Source organism: Oncorhynchus nerka, linkage group LG19 (genome assembly GCF_034236695.1).
Source record: "Oncorhynchus nerka isolate Pitt River linkage group LG19, Oner_Uvic_2.0, whole genome shotgun sequence".
In the NCBI taxonomy this organism is placed as follows: domain Eukaryota; kingdom Metazoa; phylum Chordata; class Actinopteri; order Salmoniformes; family Salmonidae; genus Oncorhynchus; species Oncorhynchus nerka.
The window spans coordinates 5,205,292-5,217,731 of record NC_088414.1 but is presented as its reverse complement, the minus strand read 5'-3'; the positions used below and the strand labels follow the sequence as shown (position 1 = coordinate 5,217,731).

The window sequence follows — 12,440 nt, the reverse complement described above, 5'->3', positions numbered from 1 at the left end:
GTACAGTTGTGGGATGATAGATCCCAAATTCATACAACCAGTAGGCCTAGGCTACACCCCAAAATGATTTATTCACATTAAAAGCAGAGCACAAGGCAGTAGGATACTCACAAATGTTCATTCCATAATGCAATTAACGGGAAAACACCATTGTGAGCGATTTCATGTGACAGATGAAAATACCCGATAGAAATGTTGAAAGGAGGGAGATCTAAAGATGCAACAACGAGCATGGGTTGCTAATATGACTAGGATTATGCCTTTGGCTTCTGGACAATGAAAGAAAGTTGTTGGGAGAAAAAGGCTACTTGTTTCAATAGCATGGAAGTCTTTATAAAATAATTGCCTGCACGTTTGGTTGGATTTGGGCTAGACTACTTTGAAGCATGATTTTATTGCCCCTTGATTCATTCTACAGCTAAAACACGAAGACTGGAAGGAAGCCAAACTAAAAGTAAGCAAAGTCTCCTATCAACTACAAGAAACTGCATTTTTGTGTCTGGTGATAAGTATTTGTATCGCTGTAAGTGTGAATGGAATGATCATCTCTCCTTCCCATCAGGAAGACACGCGTGGCTTTGAGCGGTCGTGGCTTGGGTTTCTGAAGTATAAGGTATAAGGTCAACTATAACATATAGACCACCTTGTTTGGACTGGAGTCTGCAGCCCAGAATGACATTTTCCTTCTCATGTCTGTCTGTCGCCCCCTGTAGTTACCCAACAGCATGTACAAGAAGGTGCTGGTGATCCTCTGTGACTCCATCCTGCCCCACATAGCAATCCCACACTGATGATCAACTTCCTGGCTGCAGCCTATGATGTTGGCGAGTTGGGTGTCCATCGTCTGTTTTCATAGACTGTTCTATAGAAGACATGCTATAGATGCTATGCTGTACTGAGAGCAGACGTCTCTTTCATGCTTACTCCATTAACTATCGATGACTGGCATTTCATCCTCACATTTGCTGTAAATTTGTTTAACAGTCAACAACACCTTTTGTCCATTGTGTCTCATCTTTCTCTCAAAGTCACCTGCCAGTCTACTTGGTAGCAGCGTTTGACAAGGGTCTGCCCCACCTGGCCCTCAAGGCCCTGCCTGCTGCCTTGCTCATGGTACTGCCCTTCATCTACAACCTGATCCGCCTCCATCCTGCCTGCCGAGTCCTCATTCACCGCCCCAGTGCAGCAGATGGTAGGGTGTTCCCATTTCACATCATACACTCACCTGTCTGGAGATGGGAATGAATTAGATTCTGATTGTAATGTTGTGGTGGGTTTACATTTAGGCAAAGTCTCAAAGGGCTTTCCAATAGACAGATTGTTTGTCATTTCATGTGTGTGTACTTGAACAGAAGCCTGTGATGACCCCTACCTGATGGAGGAGGAGGACCCCCACCCAGTGCCATGCCCTGGAAAGCAGCCTGTGAGCTACAGGTATGTAGGGATATCGAGAGAAACACACATGATCCATAGAGATGAACACAACGAAATCTCACTCATTGCTCTTAACTTTTTACTCTTGCTTTCCTCCTGAGTATAGACTCTTCAGAAGCATTGCCAGCCTGATGTGGCCAAGGCTGCCATGGCGATCAACAAGCCCCTGTCACAGCAGGAGGATGACATCAGCGAGGTCCTGGAGTTATCAACCTATGAGGTGAGGTTTTATTGGGGTTGGTTAGGATATAATGTCTGGTGTGGATTCTTTCTTTGTTATCATTTCTTTGCATGTATATTTATATTGGTGTTTGTCACCATGTTATTGTTGGAATGTGTTTCCATGTCTGTGCACATAGCAGATGGAGCAGGACCTGAAACAGAGCAAGACTGTGCCGCTGGATTTTGACCCTGCCATCAAGCTACTGCAGGGCACTGGAGGAGTGGGGGTACTGGGCCTGCACTTCTCTCTAGAGTAGAGACAACCAGCACCAGGACATTCATACACCCAGCTCTTTGGACCTCTCTCCAATATCCCCTTTATATTTCAGCTCCACATGTTTCTCTTGTTTTCTGTTTGGGATTCATTGTACTTCAATCATGTGTGTTTCCCGAGTGGCGCAGTGGTGGTCTAAGGCACTGCATCTCAGTGCTAGAGGCATCACTACAGACCCTGGTTCGATCCCAGGCTGTATCACAACCGGCCGTGATCGGGAGTCCCATAGGGTGGCGCACAATTGGCCCAGCGTCGTCCAGGTTTGGCCGGGGTAGGCCGTCATTGTAAATAAGAATTTGTTCTTAACTGACTTGCCTAGTTAAATAAAGGTTAAATAAAAAATGTAAACCTTAGGAAACTGTGCGCTGTGTTTAATATTGAGGCTTATTGTCAGATAAGATTTACAATGTTTTGTAGATGTTGACATTGGTATGCATGTGTGCAATCTCTGTTGGACATGGAATGATACAATATCTATAACCATTTTAAGCAGAAGTCATATAAAGTTTGACAGGGAGGGAGTTGCACTTAAAAGATACATTCACAACTCTATGCACCATGTTTATAATGCATTTCAATGGGCGCATTGAGATATAAAAATAAGGTAATGAAGTGGTTCAAAATGTCAGAAATCCACCTAGAGTTTGATCATGATTCTGTTACAGTACATTACACAGTCATTAAGCGTCTTCTGTACAGGGGAGTTTTGTTAAGCGCTCAGATGCTTGGTCTCAGTACGCAGTACGGTTTAGGAAACATAAGTACCGTGTCTTTCATATCAGTCACAAATTATTTTCAGAAAACAAAAGGTTAAATTGATACCCACTTTCACAGAGTTAGTGTACCGGAGGAGGAAGGCACCCATTACTGTATGAATCTGTGCAAAACTGCTACAGAACGTGTATATTTTTTATTTAAATGATTCATTCTCGCTGTTGAAAGATTAGGTCCATATCTTTCGAAAGCCGTATTGCATTAGATTAGATTCCACTTTTCTCACATGAGCGTATGTCCTACATTGGAATCCGTAGGATTGCTCGGCATTTATTGGCTGATTGCATGATCGTTGTCATTGCTTACGTCAAGACGCGTAGCTGCTTCCTGAAGCTTAGCAGATCCAGCAAAATAGAAGATGGTAAGTCTGGAAAGACAGTAAATATTAGATTTCGAGGCTTATTTATGTTTCGTGAACATTACTTGTATGAAGACGTGAGAACTAGCCTTGTTACCGTAAAATCTACCTCTAGATCCCGGTAAATAAAACTTGTGAAGTCTGTTGGTCTGCTAAGTTAGCTAGCTACGATCACATGACAGTTGAAAATGTGATCTGAATAAGCATCAAAACACCGCCTGTATTCGGTTGTACTTTAAATTTGTCATTATTTGTTCGTTTTTACAAATCGGTGTGATGAGCTTGCTCGAGTAGCTAGCTAACGTTATTTAATTTCCTTCTCAAATTGTTAGCAAGCTTCAGACAGTAGCTAACTAGTCAGAAATGCTAGCTAGCGTGTGATTTTCAAAAACAAAATCTGGTTTAACTAACGTTACCACACCATGTGCTTTACACATCGCAGTTATCTACGAATATAAATTCAGTAATGTGAGTTTTTGTATTTGTTTGATTTGAACTTTTATAGCCCTCTTAACGTTTTGTGTCAGTGCACCAACCAAACGTTACTGCTTGGTAGGGACACTTCATCACTCACACTCCCTAGTTTGCTATAACCTACAACCCACTAACAATTAAGGCTATTTACTATTGTCACCTAGCTAACACTTCTTATTTGTTATGAATATTTCATTACTTTATTCATCCACTTTTAATTTATAATTTCAGTTTTCACTCTTGTCCCTTGTTCTTTTTTTCCTTTCCAATCTTTGACCATGCTTCATGTGAATCTCTTCACGCACATCTTGCTTTCCACCCCTTTCACCCACCATTCCCTTCCCACCCTCCCACCACTCCCTGTCTCCAATCAACCTCTGCTTGTATTCAGGCTGTTCACCGGGTAAGTGCCCTGTTCTCTGTGTTGGATCTTGTCTTCTGCCCTTTCTGTAGTCTTGTTTTGCAGGGGGAGACGGCTGTCATAGTAACACTCCACACATCACTATTCTCTGCAGGTTAGGCCTATAATGATGCCCTAATAGCAAATATATATTCATTTATTGCATTCATCCATTAACACACAGACACTTAGAATGCTGCATTCCATTCAGGTGAGAATATTGAGCAATTCTGATTTTTATTTATCAGTAACCACGTTTCCATCCACAGTTTTTATGCGAGTAAAGTAGCAACATCAAAATTGTGAAAGGTTTTAAAATAATTCTAATAAATGCAATAGTTGGATAATGGATAAAGATACTCCAAGCCGTTTTAATTGTTTTTAATCCATCAGATATTTACTGAATTATAGCACACACAATGTTTACTGGCACGGACAAATAATGAATGGCTTTCAATGGATTGTCAGATTTCACTTTTTTATTTATAGAATGCACTGAAATATACATTTAAAAAAAAAATGGTATCAGGTAACAAAAATGGTGTTAAAAATAAAGACAATTATTTGTGCCTCAGTTGCATAAAGACAAATACAAGTATCCATAATAATCTCATCATGTAGGCTATCCTACCAGCACTGTATCTGCGAGCTTTTGGCAAGAGCTCTGGTGCTAAAACCAGACTAGGCACATTCACTATCTTAACACAACAGTTTTTGTGACAAAACTATCGGTTTAGTTGAAAATGCGATCGTAGTCGCACACAGAATTTGGTTGGAGACGCATAACTGCGTATCATTTTCTTTATGCATATTTTAGAATAATCACATGAAAATCTGTCGCCAATTGGATGGAAACCTAGCTAAGACCCACTTTTCCATCCTGTTTTTAATGCGAGTAAAGTCATACTGTATATTAAAAGAGAAATCACAACAGCTGTGATGGAAACAGGAAGTTCCAGTACAATTTCACTAATTGGATGGAAACCAACCGTTGAAGTCGGACATTTACATACACTTAGGTTGGAGTCATTAACTAGTTTATATACACTTAGGTTGGAGTCATTAAAACTAGTTTACATACACTTAGGTTGGAGTCATTAACTAGTTTACATACACTTAGGTTGGAGTCATTAACTAGTTTATATACACTTAGGTTGGAGTCAATTAAAACTAGTTTACATACACTTAGGTTGGAGTCATTAAAACTAGTTTACATACACTTAGGTTGGAGTCATTAAAACTAGTTTACATACACTTAGGTTGGAGTCATTAAAACTAGTTTACATACACTTAGGTTGGAGTCATTAAAACTAGTTTACATACACTTAGGTTGGAGTCATTAACTCGTTTTTTTCAACCACTCTGCAAATTTCTTGTTAACAAACTATAGTTTTGGCAAGTCGGTTAGGACATCTACTTTGTGCTTGACACAAGTAATTTTTCAAACAATTGTTTACAGACAGATTATTTCACTTATAATTCACTGTTCCAGTGGGTCAGATGTTTACATACACTAAATTGACTGTGCCTTTTAAACAGCTTAGAAAATGGCTTTAGAATGGCTTTAAAAACTTCTGATAGGCTAATTTACATAATTTTAGTCAATTGGAGGTGTACCTGTGGATGTGCCTCAAGGCCGACCTTCAAACTCAGTGCCTCTTTGCTGGACATCATGGGAAAATCGAAGGAAATCAGCCAAGACCTCAGAAAAATTATTGCAGACATCCACTAGTCTGGTTTATCCTTGGGAGCAATTTCCAAATGCCTGAAGGTACCACGTTCATCTGTACAAACAATAGTACGCAAGTATGAACACCATGGGACCACGCAGCCGCCATACCGCCCAGGAAGGAGACGCGTTCTGTCTCCTAGAGATTCACGTACTTTGGTGCGGAAAGTGCAAATCAATCCCAGAACAACAGCAAAGGACCTTGTGAAGATGCTGGAGGAAACCGGTACAAAAGTATCTATATCCAAAGTAAAACGAGTCCTATATCGACATAATCTGAAAGGCCGCTCAGCAAGGAAGAAGCCACTGCTCCAAAACCGCCGTAAGAAAGCCAGACTATGGTTTGCAACTGCACATGGGGACAAAGATCGTACTTTTGGGAGAAATGTCCTCTGGTCTGATGAAACAAAAACAGAACTGTTTGGCCATAATGACCTTCGTTATGTTTGGAGGAAAAAGGGGGAGGCTTGCGAGCCGAAGAACACCATCCCAACCGTGAAGCACAGGGGTGGCAGCATCATGTTGTGGGGGTGCTTTGCTGCAGGAGGGACTGGTGCACTTCACAAAATAGATGGCACCATGAGGAAGGAAAACATACAAACATACAGTCAATAATACAGTATAAACAAGTCTATATACAATGTGAGCAAATGAGGTGAGAAGGGAGGTAAAGGCAAAAAAGGCCATGGTGGCAAAGTAAATACAATATAGCAAGTAAAACACTGGAATGGTAGTTTTGCAATGGAAGAATGTGCAAAGTAGAAATAAAAATAATGGGGTGCAAAGGAGCAAAATAAATAAATTAATTAAATACAGTTGGGAAAGAGGTAGTTGTTTGGGCTAAATTATAGGTGGGCTATGTACAGGTGCAGTAATCTGTAAGATGCTCTGACAGTTGGTGCTTAAAACTAGTGAGGGAGATAAGTGTTTCCAGTTTCAGAGATGTTTGTAGTTCGTTCCAGTCATTGGCAGCAGAGAACTGGAAGGAGAGGCGGCCAAAGAAAGAATTGGTTTTGGGGGTGACTAGAGAGATATACCTGCTGGAGCGTGTGCTACAGGTGGGAGATGCTATGGTGACCAGCGAGCTGAGATAAGGGGGGACTTTACCAAGCAGGGTCTTGTAGATGACATGGAGCCAGTGGGTTTGGCGACGAATATGAAGCGAGGGCCAGCCAACGAGAGCGTACAGGTCGCAATGGTGGGTAGTATATGGGGCTTTGGTGACAAAACGGATTGCACTGTGATAGACTGCATCCAATTTGTTGAGTAGGGTATTGGAGGCTATTTTGTAAATGACATCGCCAAAGTCGAGGATTGGTAGGATGGTCAGTTTTACAAGGGTATGTTTGGCAGCATGAGTGAAGGATGCTTTGTTGTGAAATAGGAAGCCAATTCTAGATTTAACTTTGGATTGGAGATGTTTGATATGGGTCTGGAAGGAGAGTTTACAGTCTAACCAGACACCTAAGTATTTGTAGTTGTCCACGTATTCTAAGTCAGAGCCGTCCAGAGTAGTGATGTTGGACAGGCGGGTAGGTGCAGGTAGCGATCGGTTGAAGAGCATGCATTTAGTTTTACTTGTATTTAAGAGCAATTGGAGGCCACGGAAGGAGAGTTGTATGGCATTGAAGCTTGCCTGGAGGGTTGTTAACACAGTGTCCAAAGAAGGGCCGGAAGTATACAGAATGGTGTCGTCTGCGTAGAGGTGGATCAGAGACTCACCAGCAGCAAGAGCGACCTCATTGATGTATACAGAGAAGAGAGTCGGTCCAAGAATTGAACCCTGTGGCACCCCCATAGAGACTGCCAGAGGTCTGGACAGCAGACCCTCCGATTTGACACACTGAACTCTATCAGAGAAGTAGTTGGTGAACCAGGCGAGTCAATCATTTGAGAAACCAAGGCTGAAACCATATTGAAGGAACATCTCAAGACATCAAGTTAAAACTTGGTCGCAAATGGGTCTTCCAAATGGACAATGACCCCAAGCATACTTCCAAAGTTGTGGCAAAATGGCTTAAGGGCAACAAAGTCAAGGTATTGGAGTGGCCATCTCAAAGCCCTGACCTCAATCCAATAAAGGATTTGTGGGTAGAACTGAAAAAGCTTGTGCGAGCAAGGAGGCCTACAAACCTGACTCAGTTACACCAGCTCTGTCAGGAGGAATGGGCCAAAATTCACCCAGCTTATTGTGGGAATCTTGTGGAAGGCTACCCAAAACATTTTACCCAAGTTAAACGATTTAAAGGCAATGCTACCAAATTCTAATTGAGTGTATGTAAACTTCTGACCCACAGAGAATGTGATGAAAGTGAAGCTGAATTAAATAATTTTCTACTATTATACTGACATTTCACATTCTTAAAATAAAGTGTTGATCATAAGACAGGGAATTATTACTAGTATTAAATATCAGGAATTGTGAAAAACTGAGTTGAAACTGGAGCTACAGTCTGTGATTATTGAGTTTGGATGCACTGACCTTTTGGGCTGGTTTCAGGGTGATGTAGGATGACTTTTCTGATGTCTGATTGTGGTGTGGAAAAATCAATAAACTTTTCTTGTTTGGGCCTACAGAGTGGCACAGTGGTCTAAGGCAGTGCTTGAGGTGTCATACAGACCCGGGTTCGATCCCAGGCTGCGTTACAGCCGGCCGTGACCGGGAAACCTTTAAGGCGGCGCACAATTGGGCCGCCAGCGTCGTCCGGGTTAGGGGAGGATTTGGCCGGCCGGGATTTACTTGTCCCATCATGCTCTAGTGACTCCTTGTGGCAGGTCGGGAGCCTGCAAGCTGACCTCGGTTGCCAACTGGACGGCGTTTCCTCCGACACATTGGTGCGGCTGGCTTCCAGGTTAAGCGAGCAGTGCGGCTTGGCAGGGTTGTTTCGGAGGATGCATGGCTCTCGACCTTCGCCTTTCCTGAGTGCGTACGGGAGTTGCAGGGATGGGACAAGACTGTATCTACCAATTGGCTATCATGAAAAAGGGGTAAAAGTACTTTTCTTGTTTGTCTGAAACGAGGATTATTTTGATTAGTCGCGGGTCAGACTAACTGATCCAAACGTGGGGATAGCCTTGTCCCTAAGGGGACAAGAAGCTTGTGTTTTGCCAATTTGGTCAAGGACTAAATCTTCTCTTCCAGCCCTAATTACGATGGAGTATTGATATACCTAAGAGAACATACAATTATAGTAAAGCAAAAAAAGTGATCATCCAACTCGATGACCGAATTTGTGGTATTTTTTTATAATGAATTGACATTCAATACAACAGGCTTGTTGAAAATGTGCAAGTCACATGTTGAATTTCAATTAATTTCCCGAGGTGACTGAGCTGAAATGGTATAGATTCACCCTAATTGACAGCCTACATTTCGTAAGTATGACCGAGCCCCCTCTCGTAACTGTTGCTAACATAAATACTGTTGCTAACATAACTCTCCGTCCATTGTTTGATGACAGTTGGTCCTGGTGTTAGGTGACCTGCACATCCCCCACCGATGCAACACCCTTCCAGCCAAGTTCAAGAAGCTGCTAGTGCCAGGCAAAATCCAGCACATCCTCTGTACAGGCAACCTTTGCACCAAGGAGAGCTATGACTACCTGAAGACCCTGGCTGGGGATGTACACATCGTCAGGGGAGACTTTGATGAGGTTTTTGTCTCTGCTTCCCTTCTGCTTTATTACATGATCCATTATCTTGAAACTTTTATATGTAAACCTTTAATGGGTTAGAACAGTGGATGAACTGTAGTGTGTTTTTGGCCTTCTCTGCCCTACAGAACCTGAACTACCCGGAGCAGAAGGTGGTGACAGTGGGTCAGTTTAAGATCGGCCTGATCCATGGGCACCAGGTTATCCCATGGGGGGACATGGCAAGCCTAGCCCTGCTGCAGAGGCAGCTTGACGTCGACATCCTCATCTCTGGACACACGCACAAGTTCGAGGCCTTCGAAAACGAGAACAAGTTCTACATCAACCCCGGCTCAGCAACTGGAGCCTACAACGCACTGGAAAGGTAATGGAGGCATTTTAACAGATTAAGGCGCTCACATATTTATTAGGTCATTTAGCAGGTGACTTGGTAAGTTGCTAACCGCTAGCATTAATCTGAGCCTTCCTCCCTTTTGTTTGGTTTCTCCTCAGCAACATCATCCCATCCTTTGTATTGATGGACATCCAAGCATCCACAGTGGTGACGTATGTCTACCAGCTCATCGGAGATGACGTGAAAGTGGAGAGGATTGAGTACAAGAAATCCTAAAACCAGGACTGAAGTAGGGGGCTCTGTTGTTCACTTAGCGTATCGTTTCATTCCTTTCTACCTGCAGCTCCAACTACGTCACCATTAATGCTTGACTTGGGCAGGAGCTGCACATCAAATGTTCTGCTGCTTGAGCTCCTGTTCCTCTTATAGAATAATAGCGCCAAAGTATTGTGGAGCTCCTGCACCTAAATATAAACAGTACCAGCACACAAAATGAATACCAGAACCTATTCATGTCCAAGTCAAGCACTGGTCACCACAATGCTTAATGCTGTACCATATCTGTTTGCCACTTAACTCTATAAAGAAATGTACAATATTGTTTATATTTCATCAGCATTTGCTTGTGTTCAACCCACCATCTGGTGTCTGTAGAGAATGCAATAAGGTCACGAGTTTGCGTAATGTCATTAAAATAAATATTTTTAATTGTACGTATTGGGATGTAAAATGTCCTGTAAGTACATGTAACTCCATGGCCTTTATCTTCCTGTAGTGGGCCTTCTCTCACTCATTTTCCCCACAATAAAAATCCAATTTCACTTTCTTTCAGCCACTTGTTGTTATTAAATTGTAAGACTAACACCTAGAGAAAATGTCAACGCATGTAAAAACACTGTGACAACAAATGAGCGTCGCTGTCATGTATCCGATAAGTTAGTGAATTAGTCATCTCCCCCATGAACAGTGAGAAATTGATGATAAGTTTGTGGGGGCTGTTTTGACAGTCAATGATAATGGCTTTACACCCCCTGCTATATTGCGGATAAAGAGTTACTTGTCTAACAGAACACAGAGGGTGTTCTTTAATGGAAGCCTCTCCAAAATATTCCAGGTAGAATCAGGAATTCCCCAGGGTAGCTGTTTAGGCCCCTTTTTTCAATCTTTACTAATGACATGCTTTGAGCAAAGCCAGTGTGTCTATGTATGCGGATGACTCAACACTATACACGTCAGCTACTACAGTGACTGAAATGACTGCAACACTCAACAAAGAGCTCCAGTTAGTTTCGCAATGGGTGGCAAGGTATAAGTTAGTCCTAAATATTTCGAAAACTAAAAGCATTGTATTTGGGACAGATCATTCACTAAACCCTAAACCTTAACTAAATTTCGTAATGAATAATGTGGAAATTGAGCAAGTTGAGATGACTAAACTGCTTGGACTAACCCTGAATTGTAAACAGTCATGCTCAAAACATTGCTAGCTAAGATGTGGAGAAGTCTGTCTATAATAAAGTGATGCTCTGCCTTCTTAACAACACTATCAACAAGGCAGGTCCTACAAGCCATAGTTTGGTTTCACCTAAACTACTGTTCAGTCGGGTGGTCAGGTGCCACAAAGAGACACTTAGGAAAATTGCAATTGGCTCAGAACAGGGCAGCACGGCTGGCCCTTAAAAGTACACAGAGAGCTAACATTAATGACATGCATGTCAATCTCTCATGGCTCAAAGTGGAAGAGAGATTGACTTCCTCACTACTTGTTTTTGTAAGAAATGTGTTGACAAGCTGAATGTACCGAGCTCTCTGTTTAGACTACTAACACACAGCCCCAGACACCCATCCATACCCCACAAGACATGCCATCAGAGGTCTGTTTAAACTACTAACACACAGCCCCAGACACCCATGCATACCCTACAAGACATGCCATCAGAGATCTCTTCACAGTCCCCAAGTCCAGAACAGACTATGGGAGGCACACAGCCCCAGACACCCATGCATACCCTACAAGACATGCCATCAGAGGTCTCTTCACAGTCCCCAAGTCCAGAACAGACTATGGGAGGCACACAGCTCAGCCACCCATGCATATCCCACAAGACATGCCACCAGAGGTCTGTTTAAACTACTAGCACACAGCCCCAGACACCCATGCATACCCCACAAGACATGCCATCAGAGGTCTGTTTAAACTACTAACACACAGCTCAGACACCCATACATACCCCACAAGACATGCCATCAGAGGTCTCTTCACAGTCCCCAAGTCCAGAACAGACTATGGGAGGCACACAGCTCAGCCACCCATACATACCCCACAAGACATGCCATCAGAGGTCTCTTCACAGTCCCCAAGTCCAGAACAGACTATGGGAGGCACACAGCTCAGCCACCCATGCATACCCCACAAGACATGCCATCAGAGGTCTCTTCACAGTCCCCAAGTCCAGAACAGACTATGGGAGGCACACAGCCCCAGACACCCATGCATACCCCACAAGACATGCCATCAGAGGTCTGTTTAAACTACTAACACACAGCCCCAGACACCCATGCATACCCCACAAGACATGCCATCAGAGGTCTCTTCACAGTCCCCAAGTCCAGAACAGACTATGGGAGGCACACAGCTCAGCCACCCATACATACCCCACAAGACATGCCATCAGAGGTCTCTTCACAGTCCCCAAGTCCAGAACAGACTATGGGAGGCACACAGCCCCAGACACCCATGCATACCCCACAAGACATGCCATCAGAGGTCTGTTTAAACTACTAACAC

General features: G+C 43.0%; 2 protein-coding genes across 2 annotated transcripts; both read left to right on the top strand.

Annotated features, from left to right (window-relative positions):
- Positions 1–329: 329 nt before the first annotated feature.
- Positions 330–2,253, top strand: LOC115125736 (nucleolar complex protein 4 homolog). Its single transcript, XM_029655295.2, has 4 exons — positions 330–1,192; positions 1,353–1,434; positions 1,541–1,654; positions 1,794–2,253. The coding sequence occupies exons 2-4, from the start codon at positions 1,405–1,407 to the stop codon at positions 1,911–1,913; spliced, it is 264 nt and encodes an 87-aa protein (XP_029511155.1). The 5' UTR covers positions 330–1,192; positions 1,353–1,404; the 3' UTR covers positions 1,914–2,253.
- A 709-nt stretch (positions 2,254–2,962) lies between these two features.
- LOC115125726 (vacuolar protein sorting-associated protein 29) lies at positions 2,963–10,478 on the top strand. The gene is made up of 4 exons (XM_029655276.2): positions 2,963–3,065; positions 9,127–9,318; positions 9,447–9,682; positions 9,811–10,478. The coding sequence occupies exons 1-4, from the start codon at positions 3,063–3,065 to the stop codon at positions 9,926–9,928; spliced, it is 549 nt and encodes a 182-aa protein (XP_029511136.1). The 5' UTR covers positions 2,963–3,062; the 3' UTR covers positions 9,929–10,478.
- The last annotated feature ends 1,962 nt before the right edge of the window (positions 10,479–12,440 follow it).